Source organism: Rhagoletis pomonella, unplaced genomic scaffold (assembly GCF_013731165.1).
Source record: "Rhagoletis pomonella isolate Grant_MI unplaced genomic scaffold, Rhpom_1.0 Rhpom_scaffold_00014, whole genome shotgun sequence".
In the NCBI taxonomy this organism is placed as follows: domain Eukaryota; kingdom Metazoa; phylum Arthropoda; class Insecta; order Diptera; family Tephritidae; genus Rhagoletis; species Rhagoletis pomonella.
The window spans coordinates 3,762,137-3,783,929 of NW_023458568.1; the positions used below are offsets into that span (position 1 = coordinate 3,762,137).

The following is a 21,793-nucleotide window of genomic DNA, read 5'->3' on the forward strand; positions in this document are numbered from 1 at the left end:
TTTTGGCAAATTCTAAGTAAGTTTAGTTCTACGAAATTTTTTCCTAGGGTGCCTTGTTATGGATAGAATAATTATTAAAGTATTAAATTTAATATTTTTTTACCCACTTTTGCCGAAAACGGTTAACTTTTTAAAATTTCTAAAAGTTTAAAATATTTTTATTTTTTGACAAGGAATAAGATTCCCTGTAAAAAAAAGAAAAAAAACACCCAAATAGTTTTCTTCGCATTTTTAGTTTTTTCGTACTCATCTTTGGCCAAAAAAGTGATCAAAACGCTTATAAATCACAAAAGTATAAAAATTCGCCATACGGCATAAAAAACTAGATTAGTTAAGAAAAAATTTAAGCCCAAAATCATTAATTTATCTCAAAAATTTAAGTGTGCAGGGGGGGTGGCTTTTCTGACAAATAACGCCCCATATATATACATAACTTTTTTTACCATAATTATAATTACGTATAGTGAACATATATAACGTAACGCGATATATATATATATATAAGCTTTAATCCACTTTTCGTTTTATTTGATTTATTGGGTGATGTTAACTTTGGGTTGAATTGCTTCATTTTCGTACCACTGTACTCTACTGAAATTTATGGTCAGCAGCGGCCCACAAATAAGCTCCGCCCTTTTTCTTTTATTTGGATATTGAGTGCAATTGATATTGCGCTTAAGTCTGTACCAGTGATCGGACTTATTAAAAATTCGCTGTGGTAGATTCTGGAAAAAATTTGGTAGATTTAGAAAAAATGTGGTAGATCTCAGGTTTTGGATCAAACTTTTTACAAAAATTAAAAAACGGTTTCACCTAAACTGCAAAATTTTTAATTAGAATCTCTAGAAAAAACTTTTAACTTGGGTTTTGCCGATTTTGACACTTCTCAAGTAAAAGTAAACAACGCCTTAAACACTTTAGATGCACTGTAATGTGCTAATACTCTTAATACGTTTCCCGACGAAAATTTTATATTGAGAAATTTAAAAAATTTACTGTTTGAAAGTTTCTTTTCTCCTCCCATTCGGCTTTGTTTACTTTTACTTGAGAAATCTCATCGCCGCCGGGAATGCGAAATCCTGTATACTATCATTCTTGTTATTAAAGACACGAATTTCGATACGATACGATACCACATCGATATTTTTGCCATTCGATACCGATACTTTTGACTCGATAGTTTTCAAACGATATTTTTTGGAATCGAGTACCAGAACTCTTATATCGTATCGAATCGTAAATGTACATTACAAAGTTAAGGGGAATAATGATAAATTGAACATTTGTATGACAAAATATTAGAAAATAAAATTAAAATGTCAAAATTTAAAAACTCTGGGCATTGGGCAAAACTATTTGTATAAAACTTTTTGTAGTAATATTTGAAATATTTAAGGCTAATTTTCCAAATTCCAAAATGTAAAAATCTGTCCTGCTTTTTTTATCAGCCGATGTATCTGACGTGACGTTACCTTCCTAAAATTTCTATTGAAAGTTTTGTTGTTAATATTGTTTTTAAACAAATTTTTAACGCAAATAAAACATGAGTTTTAGCCTTAGCTAGGGTTCCATTTCTTGCGAATCTACCTATAAGCTTCTTTCTTATTTTGCGCTTTAAAGCGCATAAATGTGTACTATCTTAGGTTACAATGTGGCGCGCCTTTAGTGATGTACTTATTAAAGTGCAAAGTATTAATTCTTATTAGAAAATGAAACCAATATTCAGATTAAATTTTTTGAATTTTGTATCGATATTTGGAATACCGAGCTTTTTTATTACTATATTAATGGGTACCCGATATTTTTACAGCGATACTTTAAATGAGTATTATATCGATACTTTCGGTTCGATATCGTGTCCCTACTTGTTATCACATAGTATTTAGTGTTGCGACAATTTTTGCTCTTAAAATTAAAAAAAAAAATAAGGAAAATCATGTGGAGCTTAATTATTACTACTCAAAAATGCGAATATGTGGTAGATTTCAGACCTTGTGTGGTAGATGTGGTGGATGCTAAAAAAAGTGGTAGATCTACCACAATCACTGGTCTGTACGGGTATGACCTAGTTACAGGGGCACTGATATATGGCGAGAATAGAGAAGATAGGAAATTATGTTTGTGAATATGTTTGCTAACGCTGCGAATTTGCTAGCTTCAGAACAATGAGTTAAACTTCCTCAAAAACAGTGAGTGGGAGTTGTATGCATGCACATACAGTATCGGTCATATCTATAGCACGCCATTTCAAAGTGATATTGTGTGCCACTTATGTTTATTTATTTATTTTTAAGAATTTTCAATTAATATACAGTTCTTTCTCTAACAAAACCCATATAAACCCATGTTTAAAAATTTGTAGAAAACTACAAAAAAATGCAACAAATTTTCACCTAAATTTCAAAGTTTTTTCTCGGAAGTGTTTGAATTTTTCTGAATACACAGTTTTATAGCCCAATCAATTTTAGTCTAATAATGTGCAAGTTTCAAGTGGCTAAAAGTTACCGTTGATTTTTTAGAATTTTTTTCGCCAAAGGTGTTGCGGTTTTCTTCCATATACAAATAAATTGAGTTTATTCATTATATGGAAGCCAATGCGACAAAAAAAAATTCTAAAAAATTAACGGTAACTCGTAGTCACTTGAAATTTGCACATTATCAGACTAAAATTGCAGGGGCTAAAAAACTGTGTACTCAAAAAAATTCTAACACTTCCGGGAAAAAAGTTTCAAATTTAGGTGAAATTTTTTTACACTTTTTTGTAGTTTTCTACAAATTGTTGAACTTGGGTACATATGGGGTTTGTCTGAGAATGAACTAAATTTTAATTGAAAATTCTTAAAAATAAATAAATAAACATAAGGGGCACACAATATCACTTGGAAATGGCGTGCTATAGATATGACCGATACTGTATATACATATGTACACATGAAAAACAGTTACGCTCGAATCTTTTTCGCTGGTTTTGGTTACCGGCTGATATATTTGCATACATACATATTTAATTCAGATATCTCTATGTAAGTAACTATGTACAAATGTATGTCGTGAATATAAGAATCTGCTGTAATTTCGGCAGCGCTGGGTGCAAATAACAGGACTTTTACTGTATCACTTTAGCAAAGTTAAAAATTATAGCTAATTTGCTGTTACTATGTGCCTACATACATATGTACATTTATACATATGTATAGATACATATAAGCTAAGTTTTAAATTAAACAAGGCGCAACTGGACTTTTCGAGATTAACGGGGGTTGGAAAACTAGGTCTCCTTTAATTTTTTTTTGTTTAATTACCGGTCTATCGCAATATATTTATATACATATATACATGAAATATATGTACTTACTCAGCCGGTTTTGATTAATTTTTTCCCGTTCCGCCTGCTCTTCTTCTTGTAGGGGTTCTGTCCGTTTCGTAGTGAAATTATTGGTAATGCTGGGGTCGCACATCTTAAGCCTTTGATGCTCCTTCAGGGCGTTTTCACCGCTTTTCCTGTAAGTGCAGGTATACTGCTGGCGGACGCAACGCTTAAAGAATGTTTTCTCATAATCTCACAATTGTATTGTTTTAAATTCTTTTTCCCACAAGAGCGCTGTTTGATTTTAAATTTTTGTCGTTTTCGTTTGATTGTTTCAATTTGGCAAACTTTCCAAACAATTTTTTAGTTTATTTTTTTTTTTAATTTCACCACACTGTTCGCACTTGGTATCGCAAAGCAAATATGTTACTGCAGGTATGCTGCTAGCAACGTTTAAAATATTAGGGCTATTCTCGAAGTTTTGCGCGATGCACGGATTGCACGAAATGCAAAAATACTATTCCAAATTTGGATGAGTACGAGAGCACCCCATTGCAATATGGTAGCATGCATGGGTAGCAAGCAGCGAAATTATGTACCAAATACAATAACAAGATACAGCACGAAAAAAAAAATGATATGAGCGAGATGAGAGGAATGAGAGAAATATGTAGCAATTCCAACAACAAAACAACTAGCACAGGGTCGCATTTATCTTGCTATGCTATTTTGCAAAATATATACACTAGCCAGAATATGTCTTCGTACAGTGTTTTTTTTTAATATTTGCAATGTTTTTCAGTTCTCCCATACAAAAAAAAAACATCACGCATCCGCTATATGGAGAAAATGAGCAACATCATCAGCAAAAAAAATTCTCAAAAATCAACGGTAGTTTATAGCCACTTAAAACTTGTACTTTATTAAACTGAAATTGAGTGAGCTACAAAACTGCATACTCAAAAAAAATCTCGTTTAAAAGTTGAACATTTTGGTGAAAATTTGTCGAATTTTCCTAAATTATGTAAAAATTTTAAATTAATTTATATGCTACTTGATGCAGAATGAACTATATTTCTATTAAAAATTAACGAAAAAAATTTATTACGAAAAACATTGCAAATATTAAAAAAAAAAACACTGTACGGAGACATATTCTGGCTAGTGTACATGGGTTTCTACGTTGAATATTTTGCAGCGATATTGTATTTTGTTGTTGTGTGTTTGCAAGTTATGCAATCCGTGCTACGTGCAATGGCTTTGCAAGATTTGGAGAATACCCCTATTGTTTTTTCACAAAATTGTTGCTCGTCTTTAATTTTTTGTTATTTTTGTCGTTTGTTTGTTTAATTTATCATTTTCCCTCGCGTTTAATCGTTTTTCTTTTTTGCAAATTAAATGTCTTTTTGTTTTATTATTTCTCGGACTAAATATTTTCCGCTCACTGACCCTATCTTTACGTCCGCGCTTTGTGGTTTCTCGCTCGCTACTGCCTTGAGTGACTTTTGTAATATGCCCAAGAGGCCGCCCAGAGTTGTGTTTATTAATTTTTAGAGATTTTTGATGTTACTTCGATCAGTGTTGCCAAACATGGGCTTTTCCTACCAAAACTGGTAGGTTTTTTTCCATTTGGTAGTTTGGTAGGTTTGATTGGATTTTGGTAGGTTTCGGGACATTGAGTAATAGTTATTTGCGAAAAATAGAAAATATAGTACGTATCTCCAAATATTTTAGCAACCTTTTTACACAAATATTTCACCGGTGCGTTCGTATAATGGCGGGCACAAACATGTAGATATACCTGATTCCTAAGTACAAACGTATACCTTATTATTGCCAAAATGAAATACGGACATCCATATATCGTGACCTAAGGGTGAAAAGGTGTCAAGTCCATTTTCAGAAATTTTTCAGGAGAGACGAAAAATCAATGTAGTTTCGTATTACCTGTCATTCTGCATCAAAAACCAAACTTAAAAAAATGGACTTGGCACCTTTCACCTTTAGGTAGCGATATAATTTGTGGCGTACTTGGACCAAGATTCCAGAAAAGTCTGCCAATGGGCTCGTACTTAACCATATTTCAGGCGGAAGTCTTCCCAATCGAAGTCTGTGTTCGCGAATGTCATCGTAGAAGGCAAATGAGGCCAGAATAAATATTATGTCGGACATTCAGGCAGCGTTAAGGGCCTTAGTCTTTTAAAACGGCATCAAGGCTTGTAAACTCTTGAACCACCTGCGAGCCCACAATAGCGTCACGCATGAAGGGTTTGAAGGCAACGAAAGGGCTGACTGTCTCGCAAAGCGTGAAGCCCAAATGCGTTTGCATGGTCCCTAGCCTTTCTGTGGTACATATAAAGGATACACTGCAGACCTACTTAGGAGCTAGCTGGGAATAATCTCAAATTGCTGCCTACTGGCGGAAGTCAAAGGGAATAAGACAATCAAAGATATGCATAACTCTTTCCAGCAGGAACTCCAAAAGACATCTTGAACTTAGAACTCTTACTGGCAACCTGACAGCACACTGCAGTTAACGTACGGTTTTAAATAAATGGGTCTTTCTGTAGAGATGGACTGTAGGGTTTGTCGGCTGGTGACAGAAACCCCAGCGTGTATTCTATGTGCCTGTCCACGAAGCATGAATCGTAGATTGATACACCTTGGAGAACGATTGCCTTCTCCATCTAAAGTTTGGAACATGGCCTCATCCAAAGTGCTGAGCTTTTTAAATAGCCTAAGGTTGGAGTGATTACAATTTTGATTTAGCACAATATATCTTCTTAGGTCGCAGCGCGGATATCTTCGACGTAATAATAATAATAATATCGTCACTAGACACGAATAAAGAGCTCGGAAAAGCTCTTTGGGGAGTTCTGGGGAATACTGTTGCACTCGAAAATATAGTTGACCGCCGACATAAATATATGGGTCTTTCTTCGCTGTCAAAGAGGTTAACGCGGCTTTATTTGCCGTCACCTATGTTAAGAGTCTTTCTTCGCCGAAATATTTTTTACGCCTCTTTTTTCGCTATCAACTTTTATGTATGTATGTGTAAAGAGACATATGTACATATGGATAAGTCTGTACAGTTTTGTTGTTTTTATTAATCTAGTTGTGTTTTAGTTTTACTAGTTTATGTTAACTATGTTTTTAAAAAATTTGACATTGAAAACAAATATTAAAACTCAAAAAATGTTTGGTAGGTTTTGGTTGGTTATGGTAGGAAATTTTGGTAGGAAAAAAAATTTGTCTGTGGCAACGCTGACTTCGATTCTAAAGGCCTCAAAAGAACCATGTTTAATTTTTGGGGTGCACAAATAAAAAGATATAGGGATTTGTTTATTACAAATTCAAATATCGAAATTCAGGTTTATTAGTCTAATTTGAGTACACGTTCAATTGATATATGAATGCACGAGTTTAAAGTAGTTTTTTAAGAAAATGATTTGCTGATGTTGTCGCTTGGGCGGCGGATGAGCAATTAATCACTAAGTCGGTGGTGGGCGGATAGGGCAAGGCGCGCGTTGCCAACTACTCTGGTGCCCGCCTGACCAGGTGAAATAAAAAGAACACGAATTAAAGGTTAAGGTCTCATGTCTCCAACAAAATGGTTAGGACTTACCGTTAATTTTTGGCATTTTTTTTTTGTTGAAAGTGTTACGCATTTTTTCGTACAAAGTAAGTATGTTAGAAAATTTTTTATAGGGAAGCAAATGAGCAGCTGAGTTGAGTTGCACTTTATTATACTAAATTTTAACGAGCTACAAAACTGCGAATTTGATGAAACTTTGCAGAATAAGTTTTCATAGTTTTTGGAAAAAGTCGGAAGTTTGGATTTATATGGTTCTTGTTAGGAAAAAGAGTTTTACTTTCATAAAAAAAAATAATACAAGTTAAATAAACAAAAGCAAAATAGCCAAACCTGTCTAAGATGTTGAATCATAATTTATATTTTGGTCACTGTATGTGTCCCTCAGTTCGAAGCACAGACATTCATGTTAGAAACTAATAACTGCTTATGGAGAAAATTACGATCATATACCAACATCACTTAAAACTGATTCATAGGCACGCCATTTTAATGAGCTGTCAAGGCGTGGAATAACGAACACGGAATACGGGACAAATAGAGGACATTAAAAGAAATGCAGAACATTTGGCGTCCCGTATAAAATATATAAATTACCAGGACAATTGGTCAAAAAAAAACAGGACAGTCCCGTATAATACAGGACGGATGGTCACCGTAGTTATAATGGAAGTAACTGAACGGAATGAGCTGTCACATAATTATCTATTGTATGTTTAACAAATAAATGTAAATGTTTATAATGCAATCAATAGATCCTTACGAATTCGCCGCGTTTTTTACGATTCGCCCCCCTGCATTATAACCACGTAGGCACTTTTGTTTGCAAAATGCATTTATTTAAGTTGAAAGAAGACAAATTCCTTTGTCACGACTTCATATCGTTGTTTAAAGTACAAAACCGCGTATCAACAAAATGCAAAACCGCATATCAAGATAATGGAAACCGCGTATGTGAGGTTGCATAAATTATTTTCTAGAGAGTAAACACACTCATATTTCAAAATGGTTCTCTTTTTTATAAAGCAATCGCATTTCTGGCTCGTATATTTCAGAAGGAATGGATAAGTATTGAGCCAAGAGCTTGTGTGAGCAAATCCAGTTTTTGGCCGCAAATGTCAGTTACGCGGTTTTACAGAATGACGATACGCGGTTTTGTACTTTAAACGACGATATATTCGTGTGGTAGCAAGAGTATAAAAACATAAAATTACCTTACAAATTATACGTTTATGCGTAGTCCAATTCCCGAAATCATTTCATGAATTTGAGTAAAAATTCAGCAAACACATAATTTTGACATAATGTAAGCCTTAAACGTTGCGACCGTTGGTTCAGATCGATCCGCAATCAAGTTGGACGTTTTACCCACAAACGTTAAAATTTTGCGAAAAATCTCATTGTGTAATTTGATAGTTTTGGCTAACATTTGTAAAATTCAACGAAAGCACGTACATATTAGGCTGAGTTATCCATTTTGGGTTATTTAGTGAACAAAATAAACGCAAAATAGAATGACTTTGCACAACAATCGTTGCCTCCTAAACAGCTCTGGGGAAATTTGAAAAGGTTGGGCGTGCGGTCAAGCTCATAAATACCCTGCTCACTTGATCCCAATGAACTCAATAATTTGTTTGCTTCAAGTAGTTGCTTGACTAATTACACGTCTGTAACAAATACCACTTCTTCGTCTTCTGACCAACACACCCTCTCGAGATTTCAATTTAGTTCCGTTTGCGAGGAGGAAGTGGCCAGATGTGTATGCAGTATTAAATCTAATGCTGTGGGGAATGATGAGCTTCCGATAAAGTTTGTCACATAAATTTTGCCTTACATTCTCGCTTGCTTTACACACATACTCAATCACTGTTTAACCACTTCGTGCTTTCCATCCAAGTGGAAAGTAGCAAATGTCACACCAATAGCCAAAAAACCTGGTGCCTCTCTGATTTGTGAATTCAGGCCCATAAGTATATTAACAGGACTTTCTAAGGTTTTTGAGATGCTTTTAGCGCAGCAAATATCCGACTTCATTCATAAAAATAAACTCCTAAACCCTCTGCAGAGTGGTTTCAGAGCTGGTCACTCCTGTTCTACTGCTGTTGTTAAAGTCTTAGACGATATACGTCAGCCATTCGATCAAGGTCATTTAACACTACTTTGTCTGCTTGATTTTTCTAAGGCTTTTGATTCTGTAAACCACAATTTATTGTGTGCAAAACTAGCTAAGTATTTCAGCTTCAGCAAAACTGCAGTAAAACTCATAGAAAGCTATTTGAGCGACAGGTTTCAAAAGGTGAAAATCGGCAATAATTGTTCTAACCTCGTGCATATATACTCTGGTGTCCCTCAGGGATCCATATTGGGCCCCCTTTTGTTTAGCATTTTCATAAATGACATTTTCAGCACCTGCACTCATGCGCGCTTACACGCGTATGCCGATGATGTGCAGCTGTATGTTTCTAATAAAATTGGATCGATTCAGGATATTTGTCTACAACTTAACGAGGACTTAAGCTCAATATTTGCATGGTCTAGGGAGAATTTACTTTGCCTCAATGCTCAAAAATCTTGTGTAATACCTGTCGCTAAAGATAAATTTTTGGCATCGGATATTCCCAACTTATTTATTGGTGCCAACCAGCTTAAATTAGTTGACAAAGCCAGGAATTTGGGTTTCGTTATTAACTCTAGACTTGCGTGTGATGATCATGTTAATGAAGTTGTGAGTAAAATATTTTTTACTCTACGATGTCTTAGAGTAACTTCACCTTATGTACCGGTAGCCACTAAGAAAAAGTTAATTACAAGTTTAATCGTTCCTTATATCACGTACTTTGAAATCGTCTACGGCAAATTAGACTCTCATTCACTCCAAAAATTGAATATCGCCATTAACTCTGCCACAAGGTATGTATTTGGTTTAAAGAAATACGATCATCTCTCATCTATGCGTAATTCTATACTTGGCTGTGATTTACAAAACTTTCTGAACGCGCGTAATTGCATTTTTATGTTCAAATTATTTATCACGAAGAGCCCGGAATATCTGTACAATAAACTTAAGTTCTCCAAGAGTACACGTTCGTCAGGTCTTATTCTTCCGAGATTTAATTATTTATGCACTTCAAGACTGTTTTTTATTAATGCGGTAAGGCTCTGGAACTCCCTTCCACTGTCCTTGAAGAACGCGTTGCACATAGGCAACTTCAAAAAACTCATATTTAACTTTTTTCTTCCAAGCGTGATCAAGAATAGTGGTTATAAGCTTACTTTTGTTTTATTTTAGAATATATGATTTGTAATTCAACGTACACATTACCTTAATCTATATTGTAATATTAATTATTATCTGTACTTTTTATTTTATTTCTTGCAATTTGTTTGTATCATTGTGCAAGTAAAGATTACATCTTAATGCACTAATGTTTTCAATATAATATTAAATTAAATAAATTAAATAAACAGTACCACTAATGTAGCGACGAGTTGTACAACTTGCCAGAAAATCAAAATTTTTGGATTTTTCATACAACCAAGACTCAAACTCATTCAACAGCCCCACAAACGAGGCATTCTAGAGTACAACATCACCAAGTTGAACCAACAGTCCCAGCGTTTTTGGCTTTCTTTAAGAAACACTGGGCCAAAAATTTCAACTGCTCCAGTAACACTACCTTAAATGAGTTCGCCTTGCTAACATCCGCAACAATCATTACCTTAATATAGAAAGGCCCCATCTAAAATTTGTATCTTTACAGAGTAGCTACAAAACTTTATTAAATACCACAGTTTTTGAGTTGAGAAATTCTTCAAAATAATGGGTGTAATAAATACTGTAACTAATTTATTGAAATGGAATACAATGGGGTATAGTCGTTGTGCTGGGTATACAGTTACTGTCGCACGGCTATACTCAATCCCGACATTTGCGTCCTCGATCGCGCACTCTGGCAACGTGACCAACCCATGTGCGAGATGCGGTAACCAATCCGAGTGAAGCCTTGGGTCACGGCAGAAATAGAGGGAGCTTTGGTGATGCCACTCCGACTTAATCGGTTTAAGGGCTCACTGAAGTCTGCAGCGTCTGTTCACCAGTAGGTGCGGCTGCAAGCGGGTGTCTGTCTTGGAGCAAGCGGCTCGCTTTATAAACGTGTATTCGGTTACGAAAGCACCCCGTCCCAACAATGGGTTGTGCGCTGGGTTTTGGACCCGCCAGGTAAAAACAGGCTCCAATGATAAATAGATACAAAGCCTCGGATGAGAACCCCCCTTTTAATGACGACCACGGCAATCGTTTAAAGGACTACGATTTGAGGGCATGCACCTGGAATGTCCGGACCCTTAATGGGGAAGGTGCCTCTGCCCGGCTGGTTGATGTCCTCGTAAGAGCGAAAAGCTGACATCGCCGCCATCCAAGAACTGCGTTGGACGGGGCAAGGCAAGCAATGTCTGACTCCTTGCGATGTATACTACAGCTGCCACGTAAAGGAGCGCAAATTCGGAGTTGGATTTGTGGTGGGAGAGAGACTCCGTCGCCGAGTACTGTCGTTCACCCCGGTGGACGAGCGTCTAGCCACAATCCGGATCAAAGCGAGATTCTTCAACATCTCGCTCATCTGCGCCCACGACGGAAGAGAAGGATGAAGCATCCAAGGATCTCTTCTATGAGCGCTTGGAGCGCACGTACGAGCGCTGCCCCCGTCATGATATCAAAATCGTGCTTGGCGACTTCAATGCCAGGGTGGGCAAGGAAGGGATCTTTGGAACCACCGTCGGAAAATTCAGCCTCCACGACGAAACGTCCGACAACGGATTGAGGCTGATCGACTTCGCCGGGGCCCGAAACATGGTAGTATGCAGTACTAGGTTCAAGCATAAAAAGACCCATCAAGCTACGTGGCTGTCTGCGGATCGGTTGTGATAGACGGAAAGCACGCTTCCAGTGTTTTAGACGTACGCACACTCCGAGGCCCAAACATCGACTCGGACCAATATGTTGTTGTAGCCAAGATACGCACCCGCCTCTGTGCAGCAAAAAATGTGCGCCCAAATATGCAAGGAAAGCTTAACGTCGAAAAGCTGCAATCACAACAGACAGCCAGCGCTTTCGATACTCGACTCTCACACCTGCTCTCAGAGAGCACTCTTCAACAAACCGACATATGCGAGCAGTGGAACCACATTTCCCGCTCATTAAGTACCGCCACCGAAGAAGTAGTCGGATCTCAGCGAGGCCGAAAGAATAACTGGTACGATGAGGAATGTTCGGAAGCTGAAGAGAAAAAGATGCCACCTACATGGCCACGCTGCGATCGGGCGCAACGCGCGTTATGTGGGACCGCTATAGGGATCTGAAGAGGGAAGCGAGACGTATATGCCGCAATAAAAAGCAGAGGCCGAAATACGTGAGTGCGAAGAGCTTGAAATGCTGGCCGACAGGAAGCAGGAGAGTTAGGCGACTTACGGAAGGTTCCAAGACCAGGGCGCACTCCTCTAAGAACAACAATGGCGACCTAGCTACCGATGTTCAGAACGTACTTAAATTATGGAGGGAACACTTTTCCACGTTACTGAATGGTAGCAGCACGGAACGTTGTGGAAAAGAAGAACTCGATCCCCCAGTCCATGATGACGGAGTCGATGTTCCTCCGCCTGACTATGACGAGGTACGAATAGCAATAACGCGGCTGAAAAACAACAAAGCTGTTGGAGCTAACAGCCTGCCAGCTGAGCTATTCAAGTATGGTGGCGATGAGTTGATAAGGTGTATGCATCAACTCTTATGCAGAATATGGTCAGATGAGCGCATGCCCGACGACTGGAATTTAAGTGTGCTCTGCCCAATCCACAAGAAAGGCGACCCCGCCATCCGCGCCAACTACCGCGGGATCAGCCTTCTAAGCATAGGTTATAAGGTATTATCGAGTGTATTGTGCGAAAGACTGAAGTCCACCGTCAACGAACTGATTGGATCTTATCAGTGTGGCTTCAGACCTGGCAAATCCACCATAGACCAGGTATACACAATACGTCAAATCTTGGAAAAGACCTATTGTCCTATTTGTCGACTTTAAAGCCGCTTTCGACACCACTAAAAGGAGTTGCCTATACGCCGCTATGTCTGAATTTGGTATCCCCGCCAAACTGATACGGCTGTGTAAAATGACGTTGAACAATACCACCAGCTCTGTCAAACGGGGTTTCAGACAGGGCGACTCCTTTTCATGTGAATTCTTTAATCTGATGTTGGAGAAGATAATAAGAGCTGCAGAACTCAACCGCTCAGGAACAATTTACTACAAGAGCGTGCAATTGCTGGCGTACGGCGATGACATCGACATCATCGGTAACAAGAACCGCGAAGTCTGTTCTGCCTTTTCCAAGTTAGATAAGGAAGCAAATCGAATGGGTTTGGTGGTAAACGAGGACAAGACGAAGTATCTCCTGTCATCAAACAAACAGTCAGCACATTCCCGCCTTGGCACCCACGTCACTGTTGACAGTTATAATTTGAGAAAGTAGAGAATTTCGTTTACTTGGGAACCAGCATTAACACCGATAGTAATGTCAGCATGGAAATCAAACGCAGTCACTCTTGCCAACAAGTGCTACTTTGGACTGAGATTTACGGGCCTTTAAACGTTGGCGACGGCGAGTACCGCAGACGATGGGACGATGAGCTGTATGAGCTTTACAAGGACATGGACATAGTGCAGCAAAAATACAGCGGCTCCGCTGGCTTGGCCATGTCGTTCGAATGGACACCGACGCTCCAGCTCTGAAAGTATTCAACTCGGAACCCGCTGGAGGTAACAGAGGAAGAGGGGGGCCCCAACTGCGATGAAAAGACCAGGTGGAGGTAGGTTTCACTCGGCATTTCCAATTGGCGTCAGTTAGAACGGAAAAGAAACGACAGGCGTGCTTTGTTGAACTCGGCCAAAATCGCTTAGGCGGTTACAGAGCCAAATAAGGAAGGAAGAAATTTATTGAAATAGTAATTGTATTTAAAAAAATGTATTAAGGTAACGATATGTTCATCAGAGTATATCAACGCAAGACGACTTCATAAAAGGTGATAGCGGGAGCATAAAAACTACTCTAACAAATTAAATGTACAATGACAAACATGAACAAATGTACAACAATCACATCATTTTCGACAATGAGTGCAATTCGCATTGATATCAACGAGCAGCGTTGCTAGCTCCAATTAGATTTGTTTTCTTTTGTACTACATATGCACAATATATACATGCACACAAACATATGTACAAGCCCACTAGAACTTGAAGGGAGATCTCCCTATATGAGAAATAAAAGAGTACTCCCCTTGACCTGATTTCGGAGCAACAAGATAGATTTGTCGGTTTTGTACTCCTTTATTACTCGCTTAGAAGTAAAATAGGAGATCTCCTAAGCGAGCATGATTTAGGAGCATTAAACGAGATTTTTCGATATTGCTCGCTCAGGAGAGTAATGGGATATATTCTAAGCGAGCAGTTAGGTTCTCAATGAACTCCCTGATTGCTCATTTAGGAGGTAAAAGGGATTACTCGCCACCCTAGGAAATCCCGTGTTAAAGGGAGTATACAAAATTACATGCTTATACACAGAAGCATAGGGAGCAATGGGGAGTAGTCCTATACTCCAAGGGAGTACTCACAGAGCAATCGTACGATGATCCCAAGTTCTACTGGGAGCCCACTAGAACTTGAAGGGAGATCTCCCAATGTGAGGAATAAAAGAGTACTCCTTTTGGCCTGAGCAATAGGGGAGATTTATTGGTTCTGACCTCCTTTATAACTCGCTTAGGAGTCAAATCAAAGATCTCCTAAGTGAGCAACAAAAGAATACTCCCAGAGCCATGATTTTGGAGCAATAAACGATTTTTGTCGATTTTGTACTCCTTTATTACTCGTTTAGGAGCCAAATACTCCCTGAGGCATGATTACGGACCGATAACTGAAATTTGTTGAATGTTGTGTTATATATCGCTAAATACTTTTCAGATTAGCAAATTTGTGTCAGCATTTACGTATGACCACCTGGTTTTAACATTCATACAATGCCGGTGCAGAGCTTTACTGGGGTACATAGCTATCAGATGGGCTAAGTAACCTTCACATTGATCGTGGTTAAGACAAGAAAGTTTTATACACTCTCCCTATTTGCGTGAGCTCCTGAACACCCAAGCATCCCTGACACCAGGAAATCATGTAGTTATCTCACCGTTTTATTATTATTTTTCGTTTTTACTTTGAATGCATTTGCCCGCATTAGAATTCCAATATTAATCAAAAATGTAATAAGTATTACTTATGTATGTTTTGTCTGACCTCGTACTTATAGCTGTCTGTTAAGATCTTTTAATATTGTATACATGCATGAGATTAAAAAATTAAATAAATCGATTGCGTAAATAGCAAAATCTTTTAGCTTATATGTGAGGCAATTAAAAGCTCTTTTATTAATCGTACAGGAGGCTTTCGGGATGCCTCTCAGGGGAGCACTCACTTATTGATCGTTCGGGAGGAATGTGGGATGTTTTTTTTTTTATGCACTCCCTTGTTGTCTTTTTGGGAGGTATAGGGGAGGATTTTATGGGAGTACTCCCGTATTGCTCCCTTAGGAGGTTTGTGGGATGATATTTCTGTGTGCTCCCCGATCGCTCGTTTAGGAGGTAGTCCCTTACTCCCCCTCCTAGGACATACAATGTTAAAGGGAGTATACGAAATTACATGCTTATACACAAAGCATAGGGAGCAATGGGGAGTATTCGTATGCTCCCAAGGGAGTACTCACCGAGAAATCGTACGATGCTCCCAAGTTCTACTGAGTAAGTACATATCGCACACCGTCTTCAAAAGAGTCACAACTCAAAATAATACGTTCGTCAGAAAACGCGAATAACTATTTCGTAGCACATGCTAATCATGTGGGCAAAGGCGACTTTACCTTTAGTTTTTTTTTTAACAAATTATAACAAAAATTTGCTCCAGCTTTTGCTGAAAGGTAAAAAAAAGATCTGTGTACATTTTTAGCGCATAATTTCAAAAATCCCAAATTTTGAGTTGTGACTCTTTTGAAGACGGTGTGCGATATGTGCATACATATGTCCATCAGTATATAAACGAAGCCCGTGTGTTTCCTCATACATATATGGGCAAATCTAAAAAACAGGTAACCTTGGTGTTGTTTAGCTTTATTTTCATTGTTGGAAACTATATCAAGCTGGTTGCTTTTGGATATAATTCATTGACGTATACTTGAAGCCTCAAAAAAAATTTGGGTCAATTTGCTGCATAACTTTTGAATTATAGGTATTTAAATAAAAAATAATAATGAAAACAAGTGAATTTTTTATGTAATTTTTAAGAGGTGAAAAATTAATTATGTCATAACTTTTGAAGCACACCATATACTGCTTTGAAATTTTATGTGCAATTAGTACTTATGTGTACACTTCATATATAGTAGGTAAGAAAAGTGTGCATTAAAAAATAACGAAATGGCAAGTAACTCAAAGTCTGTAATTCCACATTTCACAATTTTCAAAATTTTCGGTTTATCGCATATAGTTTTTGAAGCATTTAAGTTTAAGAACTTTTTAAGTATGTATTGTATACTATACAAAATTACGAATAATTTGATACTTGAGCAAAAGCTGTGCTTTCAGATTAAACCAACTTTTAAAGATAAAATATTTTGCGATCTTGAGCGTAATTTTTGTTCCAAAAACACTTTAATTAAGGGTACATTTGGAAAATACGTCGAAACGAGCTAGTCCTTATAAAATTACATATACCTGTAAAATGCTTCAAAAAATTTGTCTCTAGAAGTGTGTAAAAACCCAGATTTACTACTTTTAATGATGCTCCTTCTTTTAGTCAGAATATTTCGAGAGTGGTATCAAAGCAACTTTTTCTCGACAAATGTTCAGATAGTTGCTCTTACTTAACTGGTGCCTTCTGAATTGAATGGCTCCCTAAGTTTTACCCTATTGGCTCCATTTTTCGAGATAGCAGTACTTTGAAACTTTTTTTAATATTACCTTAACTATTCCATAAAATCACCGAAATCGGTTCACTAAAACATATAGCTCCCATACAACTGATTGATCAGAGACGTTGTTTTGCGTTATAACTCCTTCAATTAAACAGGTTTTAAGTTTTTATAGGTTCAATTTAACATACAGCACGCATACAATTTATTATTCAGATATGAAGTTAGAGTTATTGCGCAAAAACACATATCTGAGTAATCAGTTGTATTGGAGCTATATGTTAATGTTAACCTATTTCGATAATTTTAAGGAATAATTAAGGTAATATTAAAAAACTGTTATTTGCAAAATTTTAGTAAAATAACTTCAAAACTGAGGGAGTTATTTATAAAATAGTTAATATTTAATCAAATTTTCAAGTACCGTTATCTCGAAAACCGGAGCCAATCTGGTAAAACAGGGCATGCCATTGAATTTAGAACATCCCAATTAAGTGAGTTCAACTATCAAAATCTTTCCTCAAAGTTCACAACTTGAGCAGCGTAATTTCAACCCAGCTTATTCTTTTGTTTTCTATTTCATGCTTATTCCTCGTCTAACTTTTGAAACACTTGATGAAAATGAATTACACTTATATTAATCGATTTATTAAGAGATTACGAATAAAATGATATATAAAACATAAATGCGCTCACAAATTTAAAAATTTAAATTTTTTTTTTAAAGTGTACCCATTTTTTAGATTTGCCCATATCCATACAAACATAATATCCATACAAAAATATGTATGTACGAATTAGGGATGTTGCGAATGTGGAATTTTAGACATCCGCGGATGCGAATGCGGAGGCGGATATCTAACAGCTAATATCCGCGGGTGCGGATGCGAATGTCAAGTATTCTTAAGAAACAATTAGGTAAGTAAACTAACGTATTTAGGTAAATAAAAAAAGGAAAAGTTAGTAATTTTTAATAATCTTTATTTTACTTAGAACTTAAATTCAAAAATTGGAACATTATATCTAATAAAAAGTAATGAGAATTGCATCGGGGCTGAAAATGTCGGATGTATGCTCCTGACTTTCTTCTTCGTTTGAAGAATCTAGCATTATGGCGAGATCGGTTTTTAAACACCGCTCACAAGCCAAACCAGATGTGGCAGGTTTTTCTAAAGCTTTTTAAAAAGAATTCTTCATTTTCATTCCTTTGGCTGTTTCAGAATTTGGGGAACCTGTAACGTCATCATCGTTTTTAGATTTTAGTTTTTTTAATTAATTTTTAACACTTTCTTCTGTGACTGATTTGAAAAATTTGTGCTCATAGCAAGCTAAATACATAGGTGGATATGGAAAATAAATTATTATTTTCCAGGCATGAAAATTTTTAACAAAATTCTGTTTTAGAAGTCGTGGCTGCCAGCCGAATCTGATCAGAATATTGTTATTTAAAACAAAAGCAAAAACCCTAATTAAAGGTCACAGCTATAGCTTTTAATTATTTGAGCATCGATTCTCTTTATAGCCAGAACATTTCTGCTAGTAATCCCTATTGACTGAGCTTACTCTTTGAATTTATTTATTTATTTACTCAGTCTACAGATGAATCCTACAGACTATACACAGAACATATTAAGAATATTCAATTAAATATGGAAAACAATTGTTGCTTCAAGTTATATAAATTGTGACAAAAAATATAGGTTAGTATAATTGTTGCAGAACCGAATGCATCTTACCATTGGTTGAAGGCATAGTTTGTTTTGGGGACTTGGTCTACGAATAAACGAACACGCCTCAAATCATGGTGATTAGTATGAAGGTTGATCAAATTTGATAATTCATTACAATTTATGTTTAAGTGTATTAAATTATTCACGAATAATACTTAAAAATAGATTTTCCTTTCTTGGCGGCTTTGCAAGCCGGGCAATTTGCGTCTGCCTAAGTAACTGCCCAGCAAAAAACACGATTACCACAGAAACGAAAGTGGAAACGAGCTAGGCGATGGGAATCGCTTACCCTTTCGCTACAAGAAGGCCTTATTTTAGCATGGGCATGTCATTGGCGGTAAGCCCTTACCAGCAGAATTAACTTCAAAGGAAGGGAGAACGCATGGATAAACACAATCCAGAGAAGCGAACAAAGAATGCCTTACAGAGAAACTAATGTAGAATGCCTAGATAAGTACATACTATATTATCTACTATATATTTGTGGAAGTATGTATGTATGTATGTGCCCCGTTGCAGCCTAAACGGACGGACAGAATCGAACAAAATTTTGACAGATTGTTGCCATGACTCCTGGGCGTATAATAGGGTGAAAAAATTGGGATCCTACAAGGGGGCGTGGCACCTCCCATAGGCGTGAAATTTTTAATCAGCCATAACTTCGGAACCATAAGTCACATGACCTTGAAATTTGGTAAACAGACATATAAATGGTAGGTGCATATAAGAGGGTATATATCAATGAGTTTGTAGAAGGGGGCGTGGCGCATCCCATAGGCGTGGAATTTTTTATCAGCTATATCATCGGAACCATAAGTCCCACGAACTTGAAATTTGATATGCAGACATATCAATGGTAGGTTCTTATAGTAGGGTATATATAAACGAGTTTGTAAAAGGCAGCGTTTTTTATCAGCTATATTTTCGAAATCATAAGTCATATGAACTTGAAATTTAGTATGCAGGCACAGCTACGGTAGGTGCTTATAGTAAGGTGTATATGAAGAGTTTATAAAATTGGGCGTGGCACATCCCATAAACGTGGAATTTTTATCAGCTATAACTTCGGAACCATAAGCCTCATGAACTTGAAATTTGGTACGCAGACTCAGCTACGGTAGGTGTTTATAGTAAGGTGTATATGAATGAGTTTATAAAAGGGGGCGTGGCACATCCCGTACGCGTGGATTTTTTTATCAGCTATAACTTCGAAATCATAAGTCACATGAGCTTTTATTTTGGGATGCAGACATATCCATGGTGGGCGCATATAATAAGACATATGTATACAAATGAGTTTGCAAAAGAGGGCGTGGCACATCCCATAGGCGTGGAATATTTATCAGCTATAACTTCGGAGCCATAAGCCCCGTAAAGTTGAAAGTTTGGTATGCGGGCACAGCTGCGGTAGGTGCTTATAGTAGGCTGTAAATAAATGAGTTTGTAAAAGGGGGCGTGGCACATCCCATAGGCGTGTAATTTTTTATCAGCTATAACTTCGGAACCATAAGCACCACGAGCTTGAAATTTGGTATTCTGGTATAGATATGGTAGGCGCTTATAAAAAGATATATATAAGTGAGTTTTTAAAAGGAGGCATCGCAAATCCCATAGGCGTGGAAGTTTTTATCAGCTAGGTATAACTTTAAAATCATAAGTCACGTGAAATTGAAATTTCGTATGCAGACATATTTTTGGTAGGTGTTTATAGTAAGATATATATTAATGGGTTTATAAAAGGGGACGTGTTACATCCCATAGGCGTGGAATTTTTAACCAGCCATAAATTACGAACTATAAGTCACATCAACCTGAAATTTGGTGTGCAGACTTATGTATGGGAGGTGTTTAGAATAAAGTATATATAAATGTGTTTGTAAAAGGGGGATAAATATGTATTCAACTATACCACAACACGGATATTTAAAACTGTGTTTTTTTAAACCTTACAGTCTTTAGACCATCTTGAAATGGAAAGATTAAATCATTTTATTGCACATGTGCATGTATAATGAATAAATCTTTTTCTTAAATAAGCATTCTACAGGGAAAAATGTTTGGTTAACACTAATCTCCAGTTAAACATAGTTATCGACGTTACCGACTCCCTGTTGTATGCATGGAGATTAGTGTTAACCAGACATTGAGTAACCGGCCCTAAAACAGCTAAGCGAATAGGAAGCTAAACGGAATGTACCATAGTAGACAAATTTCAATTCAAAAATTCTATCGTTACCTTAATCCACCATATATTAATAATGGAACAATATTTTTAGTACAGAAAGCGATGATCAATACATTATTAGTTGAAGTACGATAAAGCTAAAACTATGGCTCATAAGGATGCCTCACTTTTCTCCTCTAATTTATGCTGAACTGAATACTTATTTGTATTACTGTTTTATATTTTGATTTGTTTACCCTGAACGACGTCGGGTGCTCTGCTAGTATATTATATATACATATGTGACCTGGTCTACGGAAAGGGGGCTTAGGTGTCAAAAAATAAATTTTCACTTTTTGGTTGATTCGGATGGAAGATGAGATGCTTTTTCACGTGGTGAAAAGCAGAAAATCCTAACTTGCTTAGAAGTGTACTAAAAATGTAGAGAAAGAAGAGTAAAAATACGACAAAATATAATTTATTGGTAATGAACAAAATACATTGAATTATAAGCTATAAAGACATGATTATGCACTAGAAAAACGTATTATGGGCCAAAAATAATAATGCTGAGTAGTTTATGTATTTTTCTTTGTTGTCGTTTTCCTTGAGATCTTTTTACGTGTTGATCCTGAGGAAGATGGACCTGGTTCCTCGTCTGGTTTGAGAACATCTTCACTAGTTTTTGCCTTCCGTTTCTTCGATGGCAAATCTGTCGGCAATGGAGCCACAATATTGTCCGTATACGGCACTGAACTCCTCATCAACACTCATGTTTCATTTCATGCGAAATGCGAAGACGATAATCAACAGAAACAGTAAACGTCACTTCTTCAGTGTTACTTTTTTAAATGTTCCACACTAGCAACTTACACGATGAACTATAATGATATTCCGACCAACAACAACACTTACTGGACCAACAACAACACTTACTGGACGTCCGGCGCGGAGAACAATTAACGAGATAATGAGAAACTGACGAAACGAGTTGC

General features: G+C 36.9%; 1 protein-coding gene across 2 annotated transcripts in view; it reads right to left on the bottom strand.

Annotated features, from left to right (window-relative positions):
- The window catches only part of LOC118749180 (glutamate synthase [NADH], amyloplastic-like), a 546,416-nt gene that overhangs the window by 360,205 nt on the left and 164,418 nt on the right, over positions 1–21,793 (bottom strand). Inside the window, exon 6 of one of the 2 annotated variants that reach the window (XM_036483955.1) lies at positions 20,596–20,598. The exons of the other annotated variant lie outside the window; for it this stretch is intronic. Within the exon in view, the coding sequence (XP_036339848.1) occupies positions 20,596–20,598 (3 nt within the window). The remainder of the gene's footprint in view (positions 1–20,595; positions 20,599–21,793) is intronic. 2 annotated transcript variants of the gene reach the window in all.